Source organism: Pongo abelii, chromosome 4, assembly GCF_028885655.2.
Source record: "Pongo abelii isolate AG06213 chromosome 4, NHGRI_mPonAbe1-v2.0_pri, whole genome shotgun sequence".
Lineage (NCBI taxonomy): Eukaryota > Metazoa > Chordata > Mammalia > Primates > Hominidae > Pongo > Pongo abelii.
In genome coordinates, this window is record NC_071989.2 from 163,546,867 (window position 1) to 163,568,123 (window position 21,257).

The 21,257-nt window shown below is 44.2% G+C and overlaps 1 protein-coding gene across 10 annotated transcripts; it reads left to right on the top strand.

The window, feature by feature from the left end:
* The first annotated feature begins 1,424 nt into the window (after positions 1-1,424).
* CNOT8 (CCR4-NOT transcription complex subunit 8) lies at positions 1,425-20,384 on the top strand. Of its 10 annotated transcripts, none has more exons than XM_063724334.1 (7): positions 1,425-1,688; positions 2,201-2,365; positions 8,793-8,986; positions 14,238-14,399; positions 15,318-15,462; positions 16,129-16,239; positions 18,884-20,384. In XM_063724334.1, the coding sequence occupies exons 1-7, from the start codon at positions 1,563-1,565 to the stop codon at positions 19,031-19,033; spliced, it is 1,053 nt and encodes a 350-aa protein (XP_063580404.1). In that variant the 5' UTR covers positions 1,425-1,562; the 3' UTR covers positions 19,034-20,384. The 10 variants fall into 10 exon arrangements, with proteins under 10 accessions (XP_063580404.1, XP_063580406.1, XP_054412107.1 ...); XM_063724336.1 differs by lacking the exon at positions 1,425-1,688 and adding an exon at positions 1,803-1,833; XM_054556132.2 differs by lacking the exon at positions 1,425-1,688 and adding an exon at positions 1,930-2,087.
* Positions 20,385-21,257: the final 873 nt, after the last annotated feature.

Here is a 21,257-nt window from a genome sequence, read left to right on the forward strand (position 1 = left end):
AGGAGGCTGAGGCAGGAGAATGGCGTGAACCTGGGAGGCGGAGCTTGCAGTGAGCCAAGATCGCGCCCCTGCACTCCAGGCTGGGTGACAGAGCAAGACTCCGTCTCAAAAAAAAAAAAAAAAAAAAAAAAGAAAAGAAACCCACAGAACTGACTGGTGGATAGGGGATGGGGGACTTGCCTGCCTTCTTTATCAGTGTATTCCTCAACCAAATCACTGTTTGTTTATTTTTTATTTTTTGAGACGGAGTCTTGCTCTGTCGCCCAGGCTGGAGTGCAGTGGCACGATCTAGGCTCACTGCAACCTCCGCCTCCTGGGTTCAAGCAATTCTCCCTGCCTCAGCCTCCCAAATAGCTGGGATTACAGGTGCCCTCCACCACGCCCAGCTAATTTTTGTATTATTTAGTAGAGACGGGGTTTTGCCATGTTGGCCAGGCTGGTGTTGAATTCCTGACCTCAGGTGATCCGCCAGCCTCGGCCTCCCCAAGTGCTGGGATTACAGGCTCAGTGAGCCACCGCTCCCGGCCCCAAATCAACTGTTTTAGAGAAAGCAAACTGAGACACGCCATTTATTGAACGCTCTTTTCTATCTTCCTCGGTGCGGAGTGTTTTTCCAATTATTAACTATTTAATCTTCACAAGCTCACGACAGTCATTCGTAACCTAATTTTGCAGATAAGAAGCTAGACACTCATTTGGAGGGGAGAAGAGGAGGATTGGAGTTCAGAAAGTGCATTTGATGCTCTTATCCCGGAGGCTGGAGCTAGTTCACCTCCCTGGAGAATAGCTTTTGGGAATCTCGTTTGAAATTGCCGCTCAAGGCCAGCTCAGCATCCAGCCTAGGAATGGAAGGAGGATTTTGGAGAATCCCCTTAGGGGGAAATGTTAACAAGTGCAAAGTGAATAGTAGAAGCCCCTCTCCCCGTCACTAGGGGTACATTTGCCGTTCTCTTAACAGCCCTTCAAGTACAAGCATCTGGGACAAGAACTAGAACCATGCTTGGGGCAGCCCCCACGTCCTCTCGGGAACTGGTGGAGCGCTGGCGAGAGTGGCTGAGGGCGGCCCGCCGCCGACGCCGTGAGCAGGAAGCCGGCGCTTTGTCTGCTCTCCCACCGCGGAGAACACGAGGCGAGGCGCGCCCCAGCTGGTCACACGCTGCCCAGGGCCAGCGTCGGTCAAGAGCCCTCTCTTCAAGCAGGATTAAAAGGGAACCAAGGGGCTGGCAGAGGGGCCTCAGAAGCTCCTGGGCGAGGCCTGAGCCCGTGGGTCTCGACACTAAAATCTGGCGAGCTCCCCGAGCGTCCGCAAAGGTTTTGGAGCTCTGAAGAGCCCGGCGACGCCTGCGCTGGCCAGGCGCAGTGCCCACGGGAGGCGCCGTCCTCTTTGTAACTCGAGCAGACCCTGGCGGGCCAGTTGCTATGGCAATGTTCCTCGCTCTGCTCGGTGAGGCCGGGAGGTAGGCGGGCCTTGGCGGACGTCACCCACACTCGGCTTTGGGGAGCCGCCCCACCCCCAAACTAATTGTTTGCCAGAAAGGAACCGTAAGATAGATGCTTTGTAAATGAGGCATCTACGGGGCCATATTAGAACAGAAAGCCGCGACAGCCTCTTTCTCCGTCAGCCTCGCCACAAATCCCTTCGTGCCAACGATTTTAACGGTCCTTCAAAGCCAGGAGGAGGGGGCGTGGTAATTCGAGGGGTTTGTTCGAAGGGCCACGCCCTTTCCTCGGCGTTTGGATTTTTCCAGGCCGCGCCCACGGCGGGGGGGGGGGGGGCTAGTTCTAGACCACGCCCCTTCCTTGTTCGCGCGGAAAGAGGACCAAAATGGAGGAGTAAGAATCATGATTAAATTGAGCGCGCGCAACTAATCACGCGAAGAGTGCCGCGAGCGGGCCGTCTTCCGCAAGCGTGCTTCGAGGCCTCCACGCCCCACCTATTCGGCGGCGCCCTGTTACTTCTGCGCCTGCGCGCTGCTTCCCGCGAGCTCACGGGCAGAGTGAACACGCACGGAGTCGCAGGGGCGCGCAAAGGGGGTGGAGCGGGCGTGACCAGGCGCGCGCGCGTCTGGAGTGACTCTAGAGAGCAGGCGAGTCGGGCGGATCGGGTGGGTAGAGTGGTGCCGTCCGGTTGTTTGGTGGGAGGCACGTAAGACCGCTCTGGGCACGGGGGCGCTCATCTCACTGGCTCGTTCGGTTCTAGGAGCTGATCCGGGGTAGAGAGAAGAGAGCTCCGGGTCAGGGGCTGCCGTCGTCGCCGCCGTCGGGGAGTCAGCCCGCCACCCCGCCACCCCGCCAGCCCGCCAGCCCGCCAGCCCGCCAGCTCGCCAGCCCGCCAGCCAGCGCTTCGCGGACCCTGCCTGTCACGGTAAGCGGGCCTGCGCTTACCGGAAAGAGGCGCGTAAGATGAAAGAGTGTTAGAGACCACTGGGGGTCTGTAGGGGGAAGGGAAGTGGGGGCGTGTGTAAGGGGCAGGGTGTGTGAGGAAGAGAGGAACCCCAGCAAAGAGTAGTAATAATAATGGCCACCGCCACACGATAATATTCGAGTGATATGTGCGGGGACTTTACAAAGTACCTCATATGCTTCACTTTAACTTCTACTCCAATCCTCCGAGGTGCGTACTATTATCAAACCCATTTTACAAGATAGGAAAACTGAGGCACGAAATAGGTTAAGTAGCTTATGCAAGGACACACAACTACTACGTGGCCTGGCCTGGCTTCGAACTTTGTTATCTTAGTCCTAAGGCCCGTAGTTTTAACTTTGCTTTACCAAACAAACAAAAACAGAAGAAGAATGGCGTGTCAGGAGGAGGAGGACTGAATGTGATTTGAAGTGGAAGGATGATGATAAACGAGAAGAGAATGATGATGGGAGACAGAGTAGTGGGGAGGAGGACCTGAATTTGGAATCTTGCTGGCCTCCCCGCTCCTAAATCGCCGCCTCCTCCTTAGTTCTTGCGGCCCCACAACTTTTTCTTGGTGTTCTATGGCTTTATGAATGGAGGAGCCAACTCACAGACCTGGGCCATTCGGGTGGTTTTAAGAAGTTTGAACTGCGGTTCAGTTCAGGGCAGTGCCTTGAGACACTGTGTTTGGAGGTAAGGGAGGGTCAGAGGATCCTCTTAAACGCTGCTGCTATTTATTTCTTCAAATGTGCCACTTCCTTTTCTATCTTATCTATGCACGGCAAAGCCTTTGTTCAGTCCTCTAGAATAGGGAAGTGATGTTTATTGTTTCCTTGTACACTTGGGCTTAAACAAAATCAGACTCAACATTTCTTTTCCCGAGCAAGGCCTTGATTGCTTGCAGAGAAAACTTTCCTGTGGCTTTATCATTAGTTGCCCTTCAGAGCTTTCCTGTGTAAATAAGGAGCTATGTTTTGGAGAAGTTTACACTGTAGATCAACGGGAGCGATCTGAACATACTGCACTGCAGGTCAAGACAGAGCAGGGACTTCAGTAATTCATAGGTGTGAGTGTGTTTGTGAAAACCTTTCCCTCTTGCACAATTTTCTGTGTAGCTCATGTGGGAGTCAAGTTTTTAAGTCAGCCCGTGAGGCAAACATTGTATGTAACAAAAATTAATTCCTAGGAAGGTGCAATGCTTGAGATTAGCATCCTGTTTCTGACTACATCCTGGACGATTTTTCCTTCAGTTTTGAAACTTGTTACTGTTGCTTTGGTTGTAACCCAGATAAGTAATTAGATTACCTTTAGGGGCTGTGTTGTGCAAATAAGCATATTTGAAAGCCATAGAGTTGTGATGCGCTGTGAGATGCTTGCCCTGAGGAGGCTTAAAAGGAGGAAGACAAACCCCTATCTTAGGCTCATTTTGGAGCATGTGCTTACAAAGTGGAAAGTGGCAGGCAGAATTGCTGGTATGATGATGATGATGATTATTTTTTTGAGACGTGCTCTTGCTCAGTCGCTGAGGCTGGAATGCAGTGGCGTAATCACAGCTCACTGCTGCAGCCTTGACTTCCTGGGGCTCAAGTGATCCTCCCAGCTCAGTCTCCTGAGTAGCTGGAACTACAGGCACACACTACAATGCCTGGCTAAGTTTTTGTACTTTTTGTAGAGACGGGGGTCTCACTTTGTTGCCCAGGCTGGTCTCGAACTCCTGGGCTCAAGTGATTCTGCAGCCTCAGCCTCTCAAAAGTGCTGGGATTACAGGTGTGAGCCACTGCCCTTATCCTGCTGGTATTTAAGTTGCTATTTTATTTTATTTTTTGACCAGCAAATGCAGTAATTTGACTTGCTAAATTAAATGTGCATAGTGCGATTCCGCTTTAATTTTTGAGTGGCACCACATTCAGGGGCTTGCAAACTATTGTTTACTTCCCCACAGATCCTAGCTAACTTTGGAGCAAAAATGGCTTACATATTTTTGCCAACTGTCTGGCTTTGGCAGTCCCCATGTATATATCAGATATGTCTAATAGTGGTTAGCTTTTTAAAAACCAATTCTCTTTTAAAGGTGGAAGTTAAAGGCATCTCTTGGTTGTGTGGGTTTTTTTGTTGTTGTTGTTGCTTTTGCTTTTACGGAAACATCTCTCAAAAACTCAGGAGTGATACACCCACTTCCTCCAAAGTAGTTATGGTTATGTTTGAAATGACACCAAAAATGAAGGATATTATTTCAGTTAGGGAAATAAGGAAGTACCACCGATTTAACATTATATGGGTATAGAAAATGGTTTTAAGGGCTTTTGCAGGGGAGAAATCTTAAGCAAGTTTAGGAATCTAAAATTCTGAGTCGCAACATTTTCTGAATTATGGTCAGATAGTGGAATTTACTCCACATTCATTCTGAACGTTTCTCTTTTCCTGATCTTTATTGTTCTTTTGCAAGCCTGTAATAGAATAAAAACAAGAGAATAAATTTATTCTGGCTTTAAGAAGTTTCTACTATGTTTTTGGGGGGAGATACCACATAGTCTACTTAAGTTTAATTACTATAATTACAGAGAAAAATCTGTAGAAGTATAGGATACCTTGAATAAGTGGAATCTTCAAGGTTTGCTGGCAAACCAACAGTTTGATTTCTCAGAAGTTTCTTAGAGAAATTATGCCAGTTTTGTTTTGCTCCAGATTCTCATTGTTGCATCTGCCAATCTTGAAAATAGGAAGGAAAGATTTTCCTTGCTCTGTCCTTTGGGAACCACTTACATTCGTTTTACTGTTTCTAGGAAATTTTATTTAAATATATACATTAGAGCCCACTATTGTGTTGTGGATCCATGCAGTGGGCTTGCCTTAGAAGTAAATGAATTTATGATAAGCTCTTTTTTGTTTGTTTGTTTGTTTGTTTTTGAGATGGAGTCTCGCTCCGTCGCCCAGGCCGGAGTGCCCTGGCGCAATCTTGGCTCACTGCAGCCTCCGCCTCCTGGGTTCAAGCGATTCTCCTGCCTCAGCCTCCCGAGTAGCTGGGACTGCAGGCGCGTGCCACCACAGCCAGCCAATGTTTTGTATTTTTAGTAGAGACGGAGTTTCACCGTGTTAGCCAGGATGGTCTCTATCTCCTGACCTTGTGATCCGCCCGCCTCGGCCTTCCAAAGTGCTGAGATTACAGGTGTGAGCCACCACGCCCGGCTTTTTTGTGTTTTTATAACCAGGCCTTGTACGTTGTTTGCCAAATAATAACAGCATTAGTCAGAGACCCAATCATGTTGAATTTTTTCTCACAGAATACTTTCCCCTCCCTGATTTTTCTCCTGGAAAATACACCATGAATCATTCTGTTTCTGGTTGAATGATTTATACCAGCCATCTTTAGTCCTACTGTTGAATTCCTGCATAGTTTCTTTTTAATTTATGTGTTTAAAAGTAAATACTGGCCGGTGGGTCACGAGGTCAGGAGTTCAAGACCAGCCTGACCAATATGGCGAAACCCCATCTCTACTAAAATACAAAAATTAGCTGGGCGTGGTGGCGTGCACCTGTAGTCCCAGCTACTTGGGTGGCTGAGGCAGAAGAATCACTTGCACCCAGGAGGCGGAGGTTGCAGTGAGCCAAGAGTGCACCACTGCACTCTAGCCTGGGTGACAGAGCGAGACTCCATCTCAAAAAAAAAAAAAGGTAAATACTAACTAAAATTCTGATTTTCATTGTGGTTTTTAGGGTTCAGATTAGCAAGTGGGATTGTTTTTTACCACTTAAATCCCTCACTTCATGCTCTGTTTGCACAAATCTAAAGAGGCACTGGTGTATCTAAAGAAGCACTGGTATTGTTTATTGCCTCTAGTTGTATTTGACTTTGGGATTGTAGAGAAAAATAATTTCCTTTTGTGGGATGGGGGAAGAATCCCATGCCAGTATTCATCATATGGGTACAAAGGCTTGAGTGTGAGAGTTTAGGTCCACATTCTTTCAGGCTTTCAGAGATCTCAGGTACATTGAAAATGGCTAAGGTGATTCCTGTAGGACTGTTTCCATGATTTGGTCTCTGTGCAAAGTGATGTGAAAGTCATGGATAAGGTCATATTTGTGGTAACGGGATTATTTTGGTCTAGTCTACAGAGAGCTGAAAAACTAGGGTAGTGGTTTCACTTCTGTGGCAGAGGACTGCTGGGCAGAAGTTTCAATAACTTCAGTTTCTTCAAGAAAGAACCGTGTGTGTGTGCGTGCGTGTGTGTGTGTGTGTGTGTGTTGACAAAGTTTCCCCGTCATATAAAATGGAGAATAAATATAATCTTAATGTTTTAAACTAATGAAGTGATTGTAAAATATTATTTTGATGCCTTTGTTTTGTTGACATCTTATGTGTGTGTAAACTTACATGATTTTAAAATGTTTTAAAATCTAGATCAGACCAAACATTGTCTGGCTTGCACTGTAAAACTAGTTAGCTGAAGACGACTTCTCAGGTTTCTTCAGGATGCCTGCAGCACTTGTGGAGAATAGCCAGGTTATCTGTGAAGTGTGGGCCAGTAATCTAGAAGAAGAGATGAGGAAGATCCGAGAAATCGTGCTCAGTTACAGTTATATTGCCATGGTAAGGAGCTCTACTCTGACTCACCTTCTTTTTTACTTTTAGAGATGGGGTCTTGCTCTGTTGCCCAGGCTGGAGTGCAGTGGCTATTCACAGATGCAGTCATAGCTCACTGCAGCCTTGAACTCCTGGGCTCAAGCAGTCCTCCCACCTCACCTTCCCAGGTTGCTGGGACTGCAGGCTCGTACCACTATGCCCAGCTTGACTCACCTTATATGGATGGGTTTAGGGAATGTTTAATTTGAGATTTTGAAAAGAATGGGTATGTTCCACTAAAGCCATTGTAAATTAAACCGGATGGAAGGTTGTGTTGCTTTATGAAATATCAAGGTAGCCAGTGTCTCTGAGAAGGATATAACCTCTAGTATCTTAGATTTTTTATAACATTATTCTGTTTGAAAGTCTTTAAAGCAGAAGTTACGTCAACCCCTAGGGCCTAGCTGTTCCAGAGATATGGTGAATTTGACTATACAATGTTTATTCAAAATTTTAAAAATTTATTGCCAGCATTTAAAAGTCAATAGAACTCACTTGAATTCTGGATTTCTGGCATCTCTGAAAAAAAATAGGAAGATCTGGCAATATATGCTATCCACCCCTGCCTGACACTGGCTGGAGAGAGAGATGAGTATTGTGGTAATATTAAGGGCCTGCTGTAGAGGGGCATGTGCTCTCTGTTTTACTCCAGTCCCTATTACTTGTACTATTTTCATACCTAGCTGACTTTACTCCTTTACATTAGCTGCTTGGAGTTTGTGACTTCTGCTTTAGAAATTATAGAGTTGGCCGGGTGCGGTGGCTCACACCTGTAATCCCAGCACTTTGGGAGGCCGAGACGGGCGGATCACGAGGTCAGGAGATCGAGACCATCCTGGCTAACACGGTGAAACCCTGCCTCTACTAAAAATACAAAAAATTAGCCGGGCGTGGTGGCGGGCGCCTGTAGTCCCAGCTACTCGGGAGGCTGAGGCAGAGAATGGCGTGAACCCGGGAGGCAGAGCTTGCAGTGAGCCAAGATCGTGCCACTGTACTCCAGCTTGGGGGACAGAGCGAGACTCCGTCCCAAAGAAAAAAAAAAAGAAATTATAGAGTTAAGTCTTTAGCTTGGTATTCAGAACTCCTTCTAGTCTTTTCACTCAAGCTAAGCCTGTCTCTTAATATTTTTTTCTGAATGGCTGTTTCACTTCCCTGTATTTGTATTTTTATTCATATATTGTTCTCTACCTAGAATGTTCTTAATTGACTACATATCTACCTGTAGTTACTCAACTCTTTCTATTGACATTCTGCTTATTTAGGATCAAGTTGTTGTGCAAAGCTTCATGATTTTAGTGCTTCTTCAGTAGATATCAACAAGATCAGTATTTTAAGATAGGATTTTGGCCGGGCGTGTTGGCTGATGCCTGTAATCTGTGCACTTTGGGAGGCCGAGGCAGGTGGATCACTTGAGACCAGCCTGGGCAACATGGTGAAACCCCATCTCTACAAAAAATACAATAATTAGCTGGGCGTGGTGGCATGCACCTGTAGTTCCAGCTACTTAGGGAGGCTGAGGTGGGAGGATTGATTGCACCTGTGAGGTTGAGGCTGTAGTGAGCTGTGATTGTGCCACTGCTCTCCAGCCTGGGTGACAGAGACAGACCAACCCTATCTCAAAAAAACACAAAAAGAATTTTGTGCCCAAGTTTGGGGCTTGTCACATAACTTTTATAAATGGAGGTAAAATTTTATTTATGAATTACCAATTCAGCATCCACTGTTTTCTGAAACCTTGTGATGAGAGACTTTTTCCTTTTCCAGGACACAGAATTTCCAGGTGTTGTGGTGCGACCAATTGGTGAATTTCGTAGTTCCATAGATTACCAGTATCAGCTTCTGCGGTGCAATGTTGACCTTTTAAAAATTATCCAGCTGGGCCTTACATTCACAAATGAGAAGGGAGAGTATCCTTCTGGAATCAATACTTGGCAGTTCAATTTCAAATTTAATCTTACGTAAGTGATTTCTAAATAAATGCGTTAATTTTAAGTTTTGTTTTCACTGAATCCAGGTAGGTGTTGGATAGAGCGGTCAAGCAGAGGACGGAACAGGGAATCTCAGCAAGTGAAGTCCTGCTTAAAGAACTGCAGCAGCTCAACAATGAAAAGATAAACAACCCAACTAGAAATGTGCAAAAGATAGACTTTTCTTGAAAGATAATGTATAGATGGCCAGTAAGCACATGAAAAGATGCTCAACGTCATTAGTCATGAGAGAAATGCAAATTAAACCCACATTGGGATACCACTTCACACCCACTAGAATGGCTATAGTGAAAAAGACATAATAAATGTTGTTGAGGGTGTGGAGAAAATTGGAACCCTCATACATTGCTGCTGGGAATATAGAATTTTGGGGGAAATTCTGGAAAATAGTTTTGCATTTCCTGAAAAGGTTAAACATAGAGTTGCCATATGACCTAGCAATTCCACTCCTAGGCAGTGGAAAATTCCATGGTATGTATATACCACATTTTGTTTATTCATCTGTTGATAGACACGTGGGTTTTTTCTACGTCTTGGCTGTTGTGAATATTGCTGCTATGAACATGGGTGTGCAAATATTTCTTCAAGGTCTTGCCTTCAGTTCTTTTGGATATATGCCCAGGAATTTTCAAAGAAAATTTCGGGGAGACTGTCATTTTGCTGATTGCATAAAGTGATGTTAGTGTACTTCCTATCGTATCCTGCTTTGTTTAACTGGGCATCGGGAGTGTTTCATGATTTAGGAGTAATCTTTTTTTCCTGTCAAGACAGGGTCTCGCTTTGTCACCCAGGCTAGAGTGCAGTGGTGCGAACATGGCTCACTGCAGCCTCAATCTCCCAGGCTCAGCTGATCCTCCCACGTCAGCCCCCTAAGTAGCTGGGACTACAGGTGCACGCCACCATGCCCAGCTAATTTTTTGTAGAAAGTGATCAGCCCCCTTTGGCCTCCCAAAGTGTTGGGATTATAGGTGGAGCCATTGTGCCTGGAAGGAGTAATTTTTTTATTGTTGTTCGTATGTTTTGGAAATTTCCTTGAGGTTCAAGTAATTTTGGGAGATCATCTGGATCTTTCCTTTAACTGCATTTTTTAGTTTATTGAAAGCCTGTAGTTTGTACCATAAAAATAATATAATACAAGGAAGAAAAATGAGTAATTTCACTGAGTAGTTTGAGTATGTTTGGGTTTAAAATAATGTTTACTTGCAGCCGGGCGTGGTGGCTCACACCTGTAATTCCAGCACTCTGGGAGGCCGAGGTGGGTGGATCACTGGATCACTTGAGGCCAGGAGTTCAAGACCAGCCTGGCCAATGTGGTGAAACCCTATCTCTACTAAAAATAAAAAAATTAGTGGGGTATGCTGGCGGGTGCCTGTAGTCCCAGCTACTCAGGAGGCTGAGGTGGGAGAACCTCTTGAACCCGTGAGGTGGAGGCTGCAGTGAGTTGAGATTGTGCCACTGCACTCCAGCCTAGGTGACAGAGTGAGACTCTGCCTCAAGAAAAAGAAAAAAAATAATGTTTACTTGGGATTGAAGCCTAGTTATAATAAGCAAAACAAAAAAATAATGTTTATTTAAGTGGAAAAGAAACTTGTGATTCAACACTGGTTTTAATTTAGTGGAAAAAAATCAAGATTGCAGTGGTTTTCTTGTTGTCTAACCCAAGTTTATATGAAAAGCAAGTGAAAGTCAGTGGAATAGGAGTTGTTTAGCTTATTTCCTTACTTTTGTGTTACATGGTATTATAAATAATTCCTGTGGTTGAATTAATGGATATATCTTTAGAGTGGAATATTATGCCAGTGTTACAATGGATGAGTATTGATTTGTAAAGATAGTCTGTGATGTAGAGATGTAAGGGATGTAGGTGTGTATGTGTAGATAGAGAAAATAGTCTGGAAAGATCTGTAAACAAAGGTGTTGTATCTATGGGGTAACCCGCATTATAAGACCATTAATTTTTTCAGTTTTTTTCATGACAGAGTCTTTTAGATAATCATCTGTATACCAAGTAATAACATGTTACAAGTTATTTAATTCTGTCATCTAGTAATTTTGATTAAGAGAAACTACAAGTAGCTCAAACAATTACACTAGTATTCATTGTTTGAACCATTAGCAGGAATAGACTACTTTAAGGCTGGCTGTTGCTTCACATGGGTTACAAATAACTATTTGCTACTTTTTCATAGATAAGGCCCCTGACCTTCATGGAAGCATTAGGGAAAAAGAAAACTTAATTTCTTTCTTTCTTCAAAGAACTTTTTTCCTTTCACTAGATATAAGAAAGAAAAAGTCAACAATGATACATGTGTTGCTTGAGCTAAAAGACAAGAAAACAGACAACACATACCCATTATATTTCTAAGAACTACGAGGTAAAGAGAAAAAAAAATTTTAATGTCCTTTTTAAAATATAAAAGCTTTAGTTAAGTTGCAAGTCTGTACAAAGAAGCTAGATTTGCTACTCTCCAAGAAGTAAAGGGACCTGCTATGTAATATACAGAAATCATTTATTTCCTTTCCTTTTCTTTCTTTTTGTTTTTTGAGACGGAGTCTTGCTCTGTCACCCAGGCTAGAGTGCAGGGGCACAATCTCAGCTCACTGCAACCTCCGCCTCCCGGGTTCAAGCAGTTCTCCTGTCTCAGCCTCCCGAGTAGCTGGGATTACAGATGCCCACCACCATGCCTGAATAATTTTTGTATTTTTCTAGTAGAGACGGGTTTCACCATGTTGGCCAGGCTGGTCTTGAACTCCTGACCTGTGATCCGCCCGCCTTGGCCTCCCAAAGTGCTGAGATTACAGGCATGAGCCACCACGCTCCACCTATTTACTGCTTTTCCTTTTCTTTTTTTTTTTTTTTTTTGAGGTAGTGTCTTGCTTTGATCTTGGCTCACTGCAACGTTTCTGCCTCCCAGGTTCAAGCAATTCTCTGCCTCAGCCTCCCAAGTAGCTGGGATTACAGGTGCCCACCACCATGCCTGGCTAACTTTTGTATTTTTAGTAAAGACGGGGTTTCACCATCTTGGCCAGGCTCATCTTTAACTCCTGACCCTCATGATCCACCCACCCCGGCCTCCCAAAGTGCTGGGATTACAGGTGTGAGCCACTGCACCTGACCTATTTACTTCATTTTCATAAGAATATAACTTGAGCTTTGCCAAAGCTTTATGTTCCCTGAGGGCATCTAAAACGTCAGTTCACGGAACAGGCACTTCTTTCTCCCACTCCTTTACATTTATGCTGTAGTTTTCATGGATTTCTGGCCAGTGTCACAGACAGTGGCCAAGAGGCTATTCAAGCCTTGTTCTGCCAGAAGTAGGTCTGGAGGCTGTCCTCTTCTGGGCTTCCTATGCCACTTGAGTGCTGCAGCTACTGGGATTCCAGGGCTGTGGCTTCCTTGGCCTGGACCACTTCCTCCCTCTGCAGGTGGTACTGTTAAGTTTCATCCTCAGCTGCTCCTTTGATGTGCTTCAGCCTCTGGGTCTTTTGCTCACGGGCCTTGGATACCTTCTCAGTGGCACATTTCTCAGCCTGCAGCAGCTGCTGGATCCCCTGAGACTGACTGGCCATGGTGGCAGTGACTCTGAGACTGAGGCAGGCAGCCTGAATCAGCTGAAAGGCGCATCGGGTCATCTTAGCTGGCTGCCCACCATCTGTGCCTCAATATTTTTTTGTTGGTTGATTTTTTTTTTTTTTTGAGATGGCGTTTCGCTCCTGTTGCCCAGGCTGGAGTGTGATGGTGCTTTCTCAGCTCACTGCAACCTCTGCCTCCCAGGTTCAAGTGATTCTCCCACCTCAGCATCCTGAGTAGCTGAGATTACAGGCATGTGCCACCACGCCCTGCTAATTTTGTATTTTTAGTAGAGATGGGGTTTCTCCATGTTGGTCAGGCTGGTCTCGAACTCCCGACCTCAGGTGATCTACCCACCTCAGCCTCCCAAAGTGCTGGGATTACAGGCGTGAACCACCGCACCCGGCCTTGTTGGTTTTTTTTTAAGTTTATTTATTTATTTTTTTGAGACAGAGTCTTGTTCTGTCTCCTAGGCTGGAGTACAGTGGTGCCATCTTGGCTCACTGCAGCCTTTGCCTCCTGGATTCAAGTGATTCTCATGTCTCACCTTCCTGAGTAGCTGGGATTCAGGGGCACGCCACCACGTCCAGCTAATTTTTGTTTTTTTTGTGGGTTTTTTTTTTTTTTTTTTTAAAGGGAGTCTCACTCTGTCATCAGGCTGGAGCGCAGTGGTGCGAGCTTGGCTCACTACAACCTCTGGCTCCCAGATTCAAGTGAGTCTGCTGCCTCAGGCTCCCAAGTAGCTGGGATTACAGGCGCACGCCACCACGCCCAGCTAATTTTTGTGTTTTTAGTAAAGACAGGGTTTCACCATGTCGGCCAGGATGGTCTTGATCTCTTGACCTCATGATCTGCCCACCTTGGCCTCCCAAAGTTCTGGGATTACAAGCATAAGCCACCATGCCTGGCCTAATTTTTGTATTTTTGGTAGAGACAGGGTTTTACCATGTTGGCCAGGCTGGTTTGAACTCTTGGCCTCAAGTGATCTGCCTGTCTCAGCCTCCCAAAGTGCTGGTATTACAGGTGTGAGCCGCCATGCCCGGCCTACTTATTTTATTTTTGAGACAGGATCTTGCTCTGTCACCCAGACTAGAGTGCAGTGGTGTGAGCCCCCTCCAGTTCTTGGCCTAAAGCAATCCTCTCACCTCAGCCTCCAGAGTAGTTGGGACTACAGGTGCATACCACCATGCCTGGCTAATCTTTGTGTGTGTGTGTGTGTGTGTGTGTTGTTGTTTTTTTTTTTTTAGACCGTCTTGCTCTGTCACCCAGGCTGGTCTGGAACTCCTGGCCTGAAGTGATCTTCCTGCCTTGGCCTTCCACAGTGCTGGGATTACAGGCGTGCACCACTGTGCCTGGTGGTTTTTTTTTGTTTGTTTTGTTTTTTTTTGTTTTTTAAATAATGAGCAAATGTATACGTATTATAATTAGGAAATTTAGTTTATGGAGGAAAATCTCATTTTTCTATCTGTCACAGAAATATGATGATCTACTTTGCATGCTTGTTTGAATGTTGGAAAGAGTGAATTGATCTATTAAGTTAGGAAAAGCATTTCAAAAATACTTGTACTGTAATTATAAGGTGGTGGTAATATTGTGGCCACTACTTGTTTCATTATTCACCAGTTAATAAATAAACACCTTGTTTTTTAGAGAGGACATGTACTCCCAGGATTCCATAGATCTTCTTGCTAACTCAGGACTACAGTTTCAGAAGCATGAAGAGGAAGGGATTGACACACTGCACTTTGCAGAGCTGCTTATGACATCAGGAGTGGTTCTCTGTGACAATGTCAAATGGCTTTCATTTCATAGGTCAGTCCTAGGGAATATGTATTTCTTTCTCCGTTTGGGCTACACTGGAGCAGGGAATTGAATTCTTAGTCATTTTTGCAGTCCTGGTGACTGTTCTGTTCATCAGCAGCAGTCAGAAGTTGAATTGGTACTTGTTGCCCATGTTTCAGTTTTTCAGAAAACACTGGGGCTCATAAACTGGTTTGTTTCACACAGTATTTAGCTCTATCATGTGGCTATCAGTGGGTTTATTTCCAAGTGGGAATATGGTGGGTGGAGAGGGTCACAGTACTTGGTTATCTTTTAAATGGCTGTCCTGGAGTTTCTTAGGTACTTGAAAGCCAGATTCTCCTTATTTTAACTTCTCAGTACTTTTGGATTTTTGGTGAATCGAATCTACAGTTAAACTGCTTGGGTACTTTTTTAGATCTCCCATATTAGTCTGTTAGGTTGTTATTAGAAAGTTCAGATTATAGGCTGGGCACGGTGGCTCACATCTATAATCCCAGCACTTTGGGAGGCTGAGGAAGGCGGATCACCTGAGGTGATCCTCAGTTTGAGACCAGCCCGGCCACCATGGCAAAACCCTGTCTTTACTAAAAATACAAAAATTAGCCAGGTATGGTGGCAGCCGCCTGTAATCCCAGCTACTTGGGAGGCTGAGGCAGGGATAATTGCTTGAACCCGGGAGGTGAAGGTTGCAGTGAGCCAAGATCATGCCATTGCACTCCAGCCTGGGCAAGAGAGTGAGACTGTGTCTCAAAAAAAAAAAAAAAAAAAAAAAAAAAGATTCAGATTATAGTACGATAAACTACTCAGAAAAAGTGAAAGTTCCTAACATGAAGTAGCATTTACAAGCTTTGAGAAATAAAATGGTTGAACACTGGGGCCTAATAACCGCTGCTTTTTTAACCTCTGTGGTTTATTCTCTCCTTGTAGTGGCTATGATTTTGGCTATATGGTAAAGTTGCTTACAGATTCTCGTTTGCCAGAAGAGGAACATGAATTCTTTCATATTCTGAACCTTTTCTTCCCATCCATTTATGATGTGAAATACCTGATGAAGAGTTGCAAAAATCTTAAGGTATATGATGTTTTTCTTAATACCAGTAACAAAAATAAGGACAGAAAAAAAGCTGACTTTGCTTTATTGTTATGTGTTCAGCATGCATTATTGAGTACTAGATGCTAGTGTGGTAGTAGACAGGGTATAATATAAAGCTGATTTGCTCAGATATTTGTGTGGTAACGATCTTTAACCTGGCCATGAAGGGAACCCTCTGCTTCTGTCATCTTAAGGCAGGCATTCTTCACTCGAGGCCCATGAACCTAATGAAAAGGTATAAATGCTGTTTGTTAGGGATGGGGTCTGTGGTATAACAGATTCTTAGAGGGGTTCTTAACTCTAGAAAGTTTTAGAACTTGGTACCCTAATAAATTGTTGACATAGAGCTTTGCTGTCTAGAATTAGAGTGGGATTTAGTATTTCCTCAGCCTTGCAATTCTGATTTTAAAGGCAGAGGTCTGGAAAAATTAACAACATGGAAAGGAGCAAAATGTAGGATGTAGCACAATATAGCGTCTGGAAAAAGGGAAGAAAAGAGCTAAAAAGAGGTTACTAAGGTCTGTTAAATAAATGGTCTGTCCCCACTTCTTGCTAGAATTTAGTGAACTCATAACTGCACATAGTTGACTCCAGTAGGGGCTTGTTGGGTTTGTAATATTATCTTTGTTCTCCATACATCTCCAGGGAGGTCTTCAGGAAGTTGCTGATCAGTTGGATTTGCAGAGGATTGGAAGGCAGCACCAGGCAGGCTCAGACTCACTGCTGACAGGAATGGCTTTCTTTAGGATGAAAGAGGTAAGCTTCCTCGAATGTGATCACAGGCCTCTCGACAGTAACTTGCTGAAGGCTAAGGAGGTAGTGGATGGTCTGTTGTGTGGGCTGAGGTTTGTTGAACGTTTATTTTTTATTTATTTATTACGTATTGTTTATTTTTTTTGAGATGAAGCCTTGCTCTGTCACCCAGGGTGGAGTGCAGTGGTGCGATCTTGGCTTACTGCAACCTCCGCCTCCCAGGTTCAAGCTTTTCTTCTGCCTCAGCCTCCCGAGTAGCTGGGATTATAGGTGCCTGCCACCATGCCCTGCTAATTTTTGTATTTTTAGTAGAGGCAGGGTTTCGCCATGTTGGCCAGGCTGGTTTCAAACTCCTGACCTCAGGTGATCTGCCTGCCTTGGCCTCCCAAAGTGCTGGGATTACAGGCGTGAGCCACTGTGCCTGGCCGAATATTTTGTATTTTTAGTAGACACGGGGTTTCACTATGCTGGCCAGGCTGGTCTCGAACTCCTGACCTCAGGTGATCCGCCTGGCTTGGTCTCCCAAAGTGCTGGGATTACAGGCATGAGCCACCACGCCCAGCCACATTGATTGTTTTTTTAGCAAGTTGATGGCCACTTTGAAAGTGGTTGTTTTTTGTTATGATATTCAGCATGTCACATGTTTGAGAGGCAAAAGCAGCATTCTGACGTGAAAGCCACTTTCCAGTAACCAAGTATTCTTGAGCACACCCAAGTTCAGAACTTGGTGTTCTTGGCAGCTCTAATCCTTTCAGTTATTTGCTTTTTTTCTGATTCCTGTAATAGAAATATATTTATTAGGCCACCTACTGACATGGTAAGTTCTGTTAATTATTATTAAATAAATACTATATTGAGTTTACTATAACCCCTTAGTAAAAATTAGACTCTTAATTTCTTCTTTTAGTTTCTTTACTCACTGACTCAGGTTTTAAAATATATTTGAAGATGTAGAAGGAGTAAGACACTGCTTTGAAAACTTAAAATATTGATTTTGTTGACACTTTTGAGGAACGGATCAGATTAATTGATCTGTAGACATGGATCTCCTTTTTAGAGCTAAGATTGTAGAGAGGGAGAATACATTTCCTCTTTGTTACTCTTAATTATAAACAACTGTTACCATGTGTTGGTAAATGTTCTAGGTCAGTGATTCTCAACTGGGGATGATTTTGCCCTGGAGGGTACATTTGTTAATATCTGTAGATGATTTTGGTTGTCACAATCTGGTGGGGGAAGGTGGTATGCTACCTGTCAGGAATGCTGCTAAACATCCTATGATACACTGGACAAGTTCCCCCAAATAATTATCCTGCCCCAGTAGTGCCACAGTGGAGAGATCTTGCTTTAAGTGCTTACTGTTCGTTATCTCATTCCTCATAATAACTCTATTATCCTGTTTTATAGATAGGGAACTGTGGCTTAAAAGGAGTTTAAATGACTTTGCCAAGGTCAAGTGAGTCCGGCTGAATCCACAACCCAAGCCCAGCCCATTGCTCTGCCTGTTAAAGAGAAGGGAGCAGTTGCATTAAACAGCAGCAGCCCAGAAATACTGGCAATAAAAGAATACATGGAAAGTATGTCTGTTCAGATAGGAGAGCCTTTCTCCTATAGAGAAAGGAGCATGAAAAGACTGCATTAAAAGGAAAGGTTTAGGCCGGGTGTGGTGGCTCACACCTGTAATCCCAGCACTTTGGGAGGCCGAGGCAAGTGGATCACTTGAGGTCAGGAGTTCGAGACCAGCCTGGCCAACATGGCGAAACCTGCCTCTATTAACAGTACAAAAATTAGCCAGGTGTGATGACATGCACCTGTAATCCCAGCTACTCAGGAGGCTGAGGCAAGGGAATCACTTGAGCCTGGGAGGCGGAGGTTGCAGTGAGTGAAACCCTGTCTCTCTTTTTTTTTTTTGAGACAGAGTCTTGCATTGTCACCCAGGCTGGAATGCAGTGGTGTGATCTCAGTTCACTGCAACCTCTGCCTCCCGGGTTCAAGCAATTCTCTGCCTCAGCCTCCCAAGTAGCTGGGATTACAGGTGTCCGCCACCATGCCTGGCTAATTTTTTGTATTTTTAGTAGAGATGGGGTTTCACCATCTTGGCCAGGCTGGTCTTGAACTCCTGACCTCATAATCCACCTACCTTGGTGCCCCAAATTGCTGGGATTACAGGCGTGAGCCACGGTGCCTGGCCGAGCCTTTCTATACTATTAGTTTTTTTTTCTAGTTTGGTATATTTTCAGGGCTTTAGGAAGGCTGGGAGGTGGTGATGTGGTAGTGGTTTTTTTCTTTTTTGAGATGGAGTCTTGCTGTGTTGCCCAGGCTGGAGTGCAGTGGTACGGCCTTGGCCCACTGCAACCTCTGCCTCCTGGGTGCAAGTGATTCTCCGCCTCAGCCTCCCAAGTAGCTGGGATTAACAGGCGTGTGCCACCATGCCCGGCTTATTTTTGTACTTTTAGTAGAGATGGGGTTTTGCCATGTTGGCCAGGCTGGTCTCGACCTCCTGACCCCAAGTGATCTGCCCGCCTCAGCCTCACAAAGTGCTGGGATTCCAGGCGTGAACCATTGCGCCCGGCCAGATGTGATAGTATTTATATTTGTCATGACTTCTAGCATAATTCTCACCATGGTTCTCTGTCCCATTCTGCAGTTGTTTTTTGAGGACAGCATTGATGATGCCAAGTACTGTGGGCGGCTCTATGGCTTAGGCACAGGAGTGGCCCAGAAGCAGAATGAGGATGTGGACTCTGCCCAGGAGAAGATGAGCATCCTGGCAATTATCAACAACATGCAGCAGTGATGGCGCCAGGCTCTGCAGGATGGGCCTGATCCCAGAGTGGTGCTTACTGTGCTGACTGTGTACTTATCTTCCCCAAGAGAAAAATGCTTCTTTTGAGCACACTGTACCTACCATCTGCATTGAGCAGAAAGACTTTTGTTTTACTGAAGACAAAAGATGTCTTTATTTTAGACTCAGAAGAGAGGAGTTTGCTCTGAATTTGTAAATAAGTCTTCCCCATTCTTCATACTCGAGCCTCTCCTCTCTGGTTGCCTCCTGCCACCAGCATCCATGGCTCATTTGACACCTTTTTAAATATCCAGGACAAATCTGAAACAAACTAGTAAAATGTATATAACTCTTACCTGTTGTCATTCTTTTTCTTTTAAATTTGTTGCTAATCTCTGATAATGAAGATTCTTATTCTGATTCTCAGCTGAGCTGTGAGGGCTTCCAGGGAAAATGGAACAAAATGGTGTTCTTATGTAATGGGTTGTAGATACTGAGTCTTCCTTTCCTTTTCTGACCCTTCTCGAGGACGTTTGCTTTCCTCACACTTTTGTAGTCTTTCTTTACATATTACTATATGGAAATGAATTGCTCTGTGCTGAAATTTGAATACCAGATAATGAAACCTAAAAGCAAACAATTTTACTGATCTGTCTACCCTTCATTCATGAGAACTCCAGAATGAGTGTTGACCACTGAAGCATCTTTTAAGTCTGTGTTCCATTGTGCCATTCAGGTTTGCTGTCACATATGCATCATCTGAAATCATTTGAAATTTTTGTACAATAAAATATCCTGGATTTGATCCTGAAGGAAACTAGTAAGATCAGATTTTTGGGTCATGTCTGTTGTATTTTCAGTAATGTGATTTCAGATGGTCATCTGGATTCTCCCACTTCTCTTCTCCATTTCTCTACTTTTCCTTCCAGCAAACCTGAAACGTTAGGGAGATGGATTAATGTGAGTACCAGGAATGTGTCTTTAAAAAGCTAGAGTGGTTACATTTAATCAGGCAGTAAGATAATTTGGGTTCTTGAGTTGTTTTGGAGTAATATCCCACAACTGGGGTAGGAAGCTCAGGATTTTTTTTTTAAAGCTAGTCATTTCAAAAGCATATTGTATTTTTTTTGAATGACTACAGTATGGACAATTTCAAAAACCAAAACCCACTTTGGATTGGTGGAAATAAAAACTGGTAACTCACTCAAGTGAATGAATGGTCTTGCATTTTAAAAGCTTATGGAAAACTCAATTTGAAATGATTAGAAAATGTCAAGTATTATAAGCTGGTATTTAAGATGCTTGTAAATACTATTTATGTTTTTAATTTTGTAAAATAAAGGTTTCTTTTTAACCACTGGCATTGAGGTTTGGTCTTTCTTAGCTATGGATTGCTGGCTCTGGAAGATGGTCATTTGCCATCAGTGAAATAAGAGCATCTTGCCTCCATTGTCCCCAAGTTGGCTTACATACAAAATATCACTTGGGGGGGGGGCGGGTTTGGGAATAAAAAAAATACATATCACTTGGTAGGAAGCTTTTCATGAGCACCTGTGTAAATGGAATTGTCTCTTCATACTCAAGATTGTTGGGTCTTAATATTATAGAATTAAACCAGTCTAATATTTCCTGGGGTCACTCCATATATATGGTAGATTAGCTTGTTAATTAGTGGGATTCTTTTAAACAACCTGAACTTCGGATATCCTAGAGTTGGCTCAAGACTTTGTTTCCAGCCATTTCTATTGACACAAAATGTGGGGTTTTAAGAAATCTGGTACAGGGGCAGACACAGAATTGTGACTGGGAAGTTAACAAGAGATTTATCACTGTAATTTGTGGTGAAACAGCAGTCAGTGGTTCTCAACCAGGGTGCCCTGGCATGCTGGTGACTGTCAGCGCTATGCAGATACCCTTCCAAATTTGAATTAAAGCAGGACATTTAATATTTTCTACAATTAAGGACTTACATGTCAGGAGAAATGCTGAGATAAAGGGTTGAGGAACTCAGTGTTGAGTGTGGGGTTTGGTCATTGCAATGTGAGAGTTAAGAGCTTAGAGTAGTGCTTTAGCAAGAAAGAGCACAAGTCTATTAGAACTGGCAAGAACTTTGTGTGTATGAGTGCATATAGGTCTATGTGAGTGCTCATCCTCAAAAAGTGATGGCACTGTAGGGTAACCAAGAGAATCACTTCAGGTGTAATTCTTTTGAGGTTTAGACAGGGTCTCACTCGGT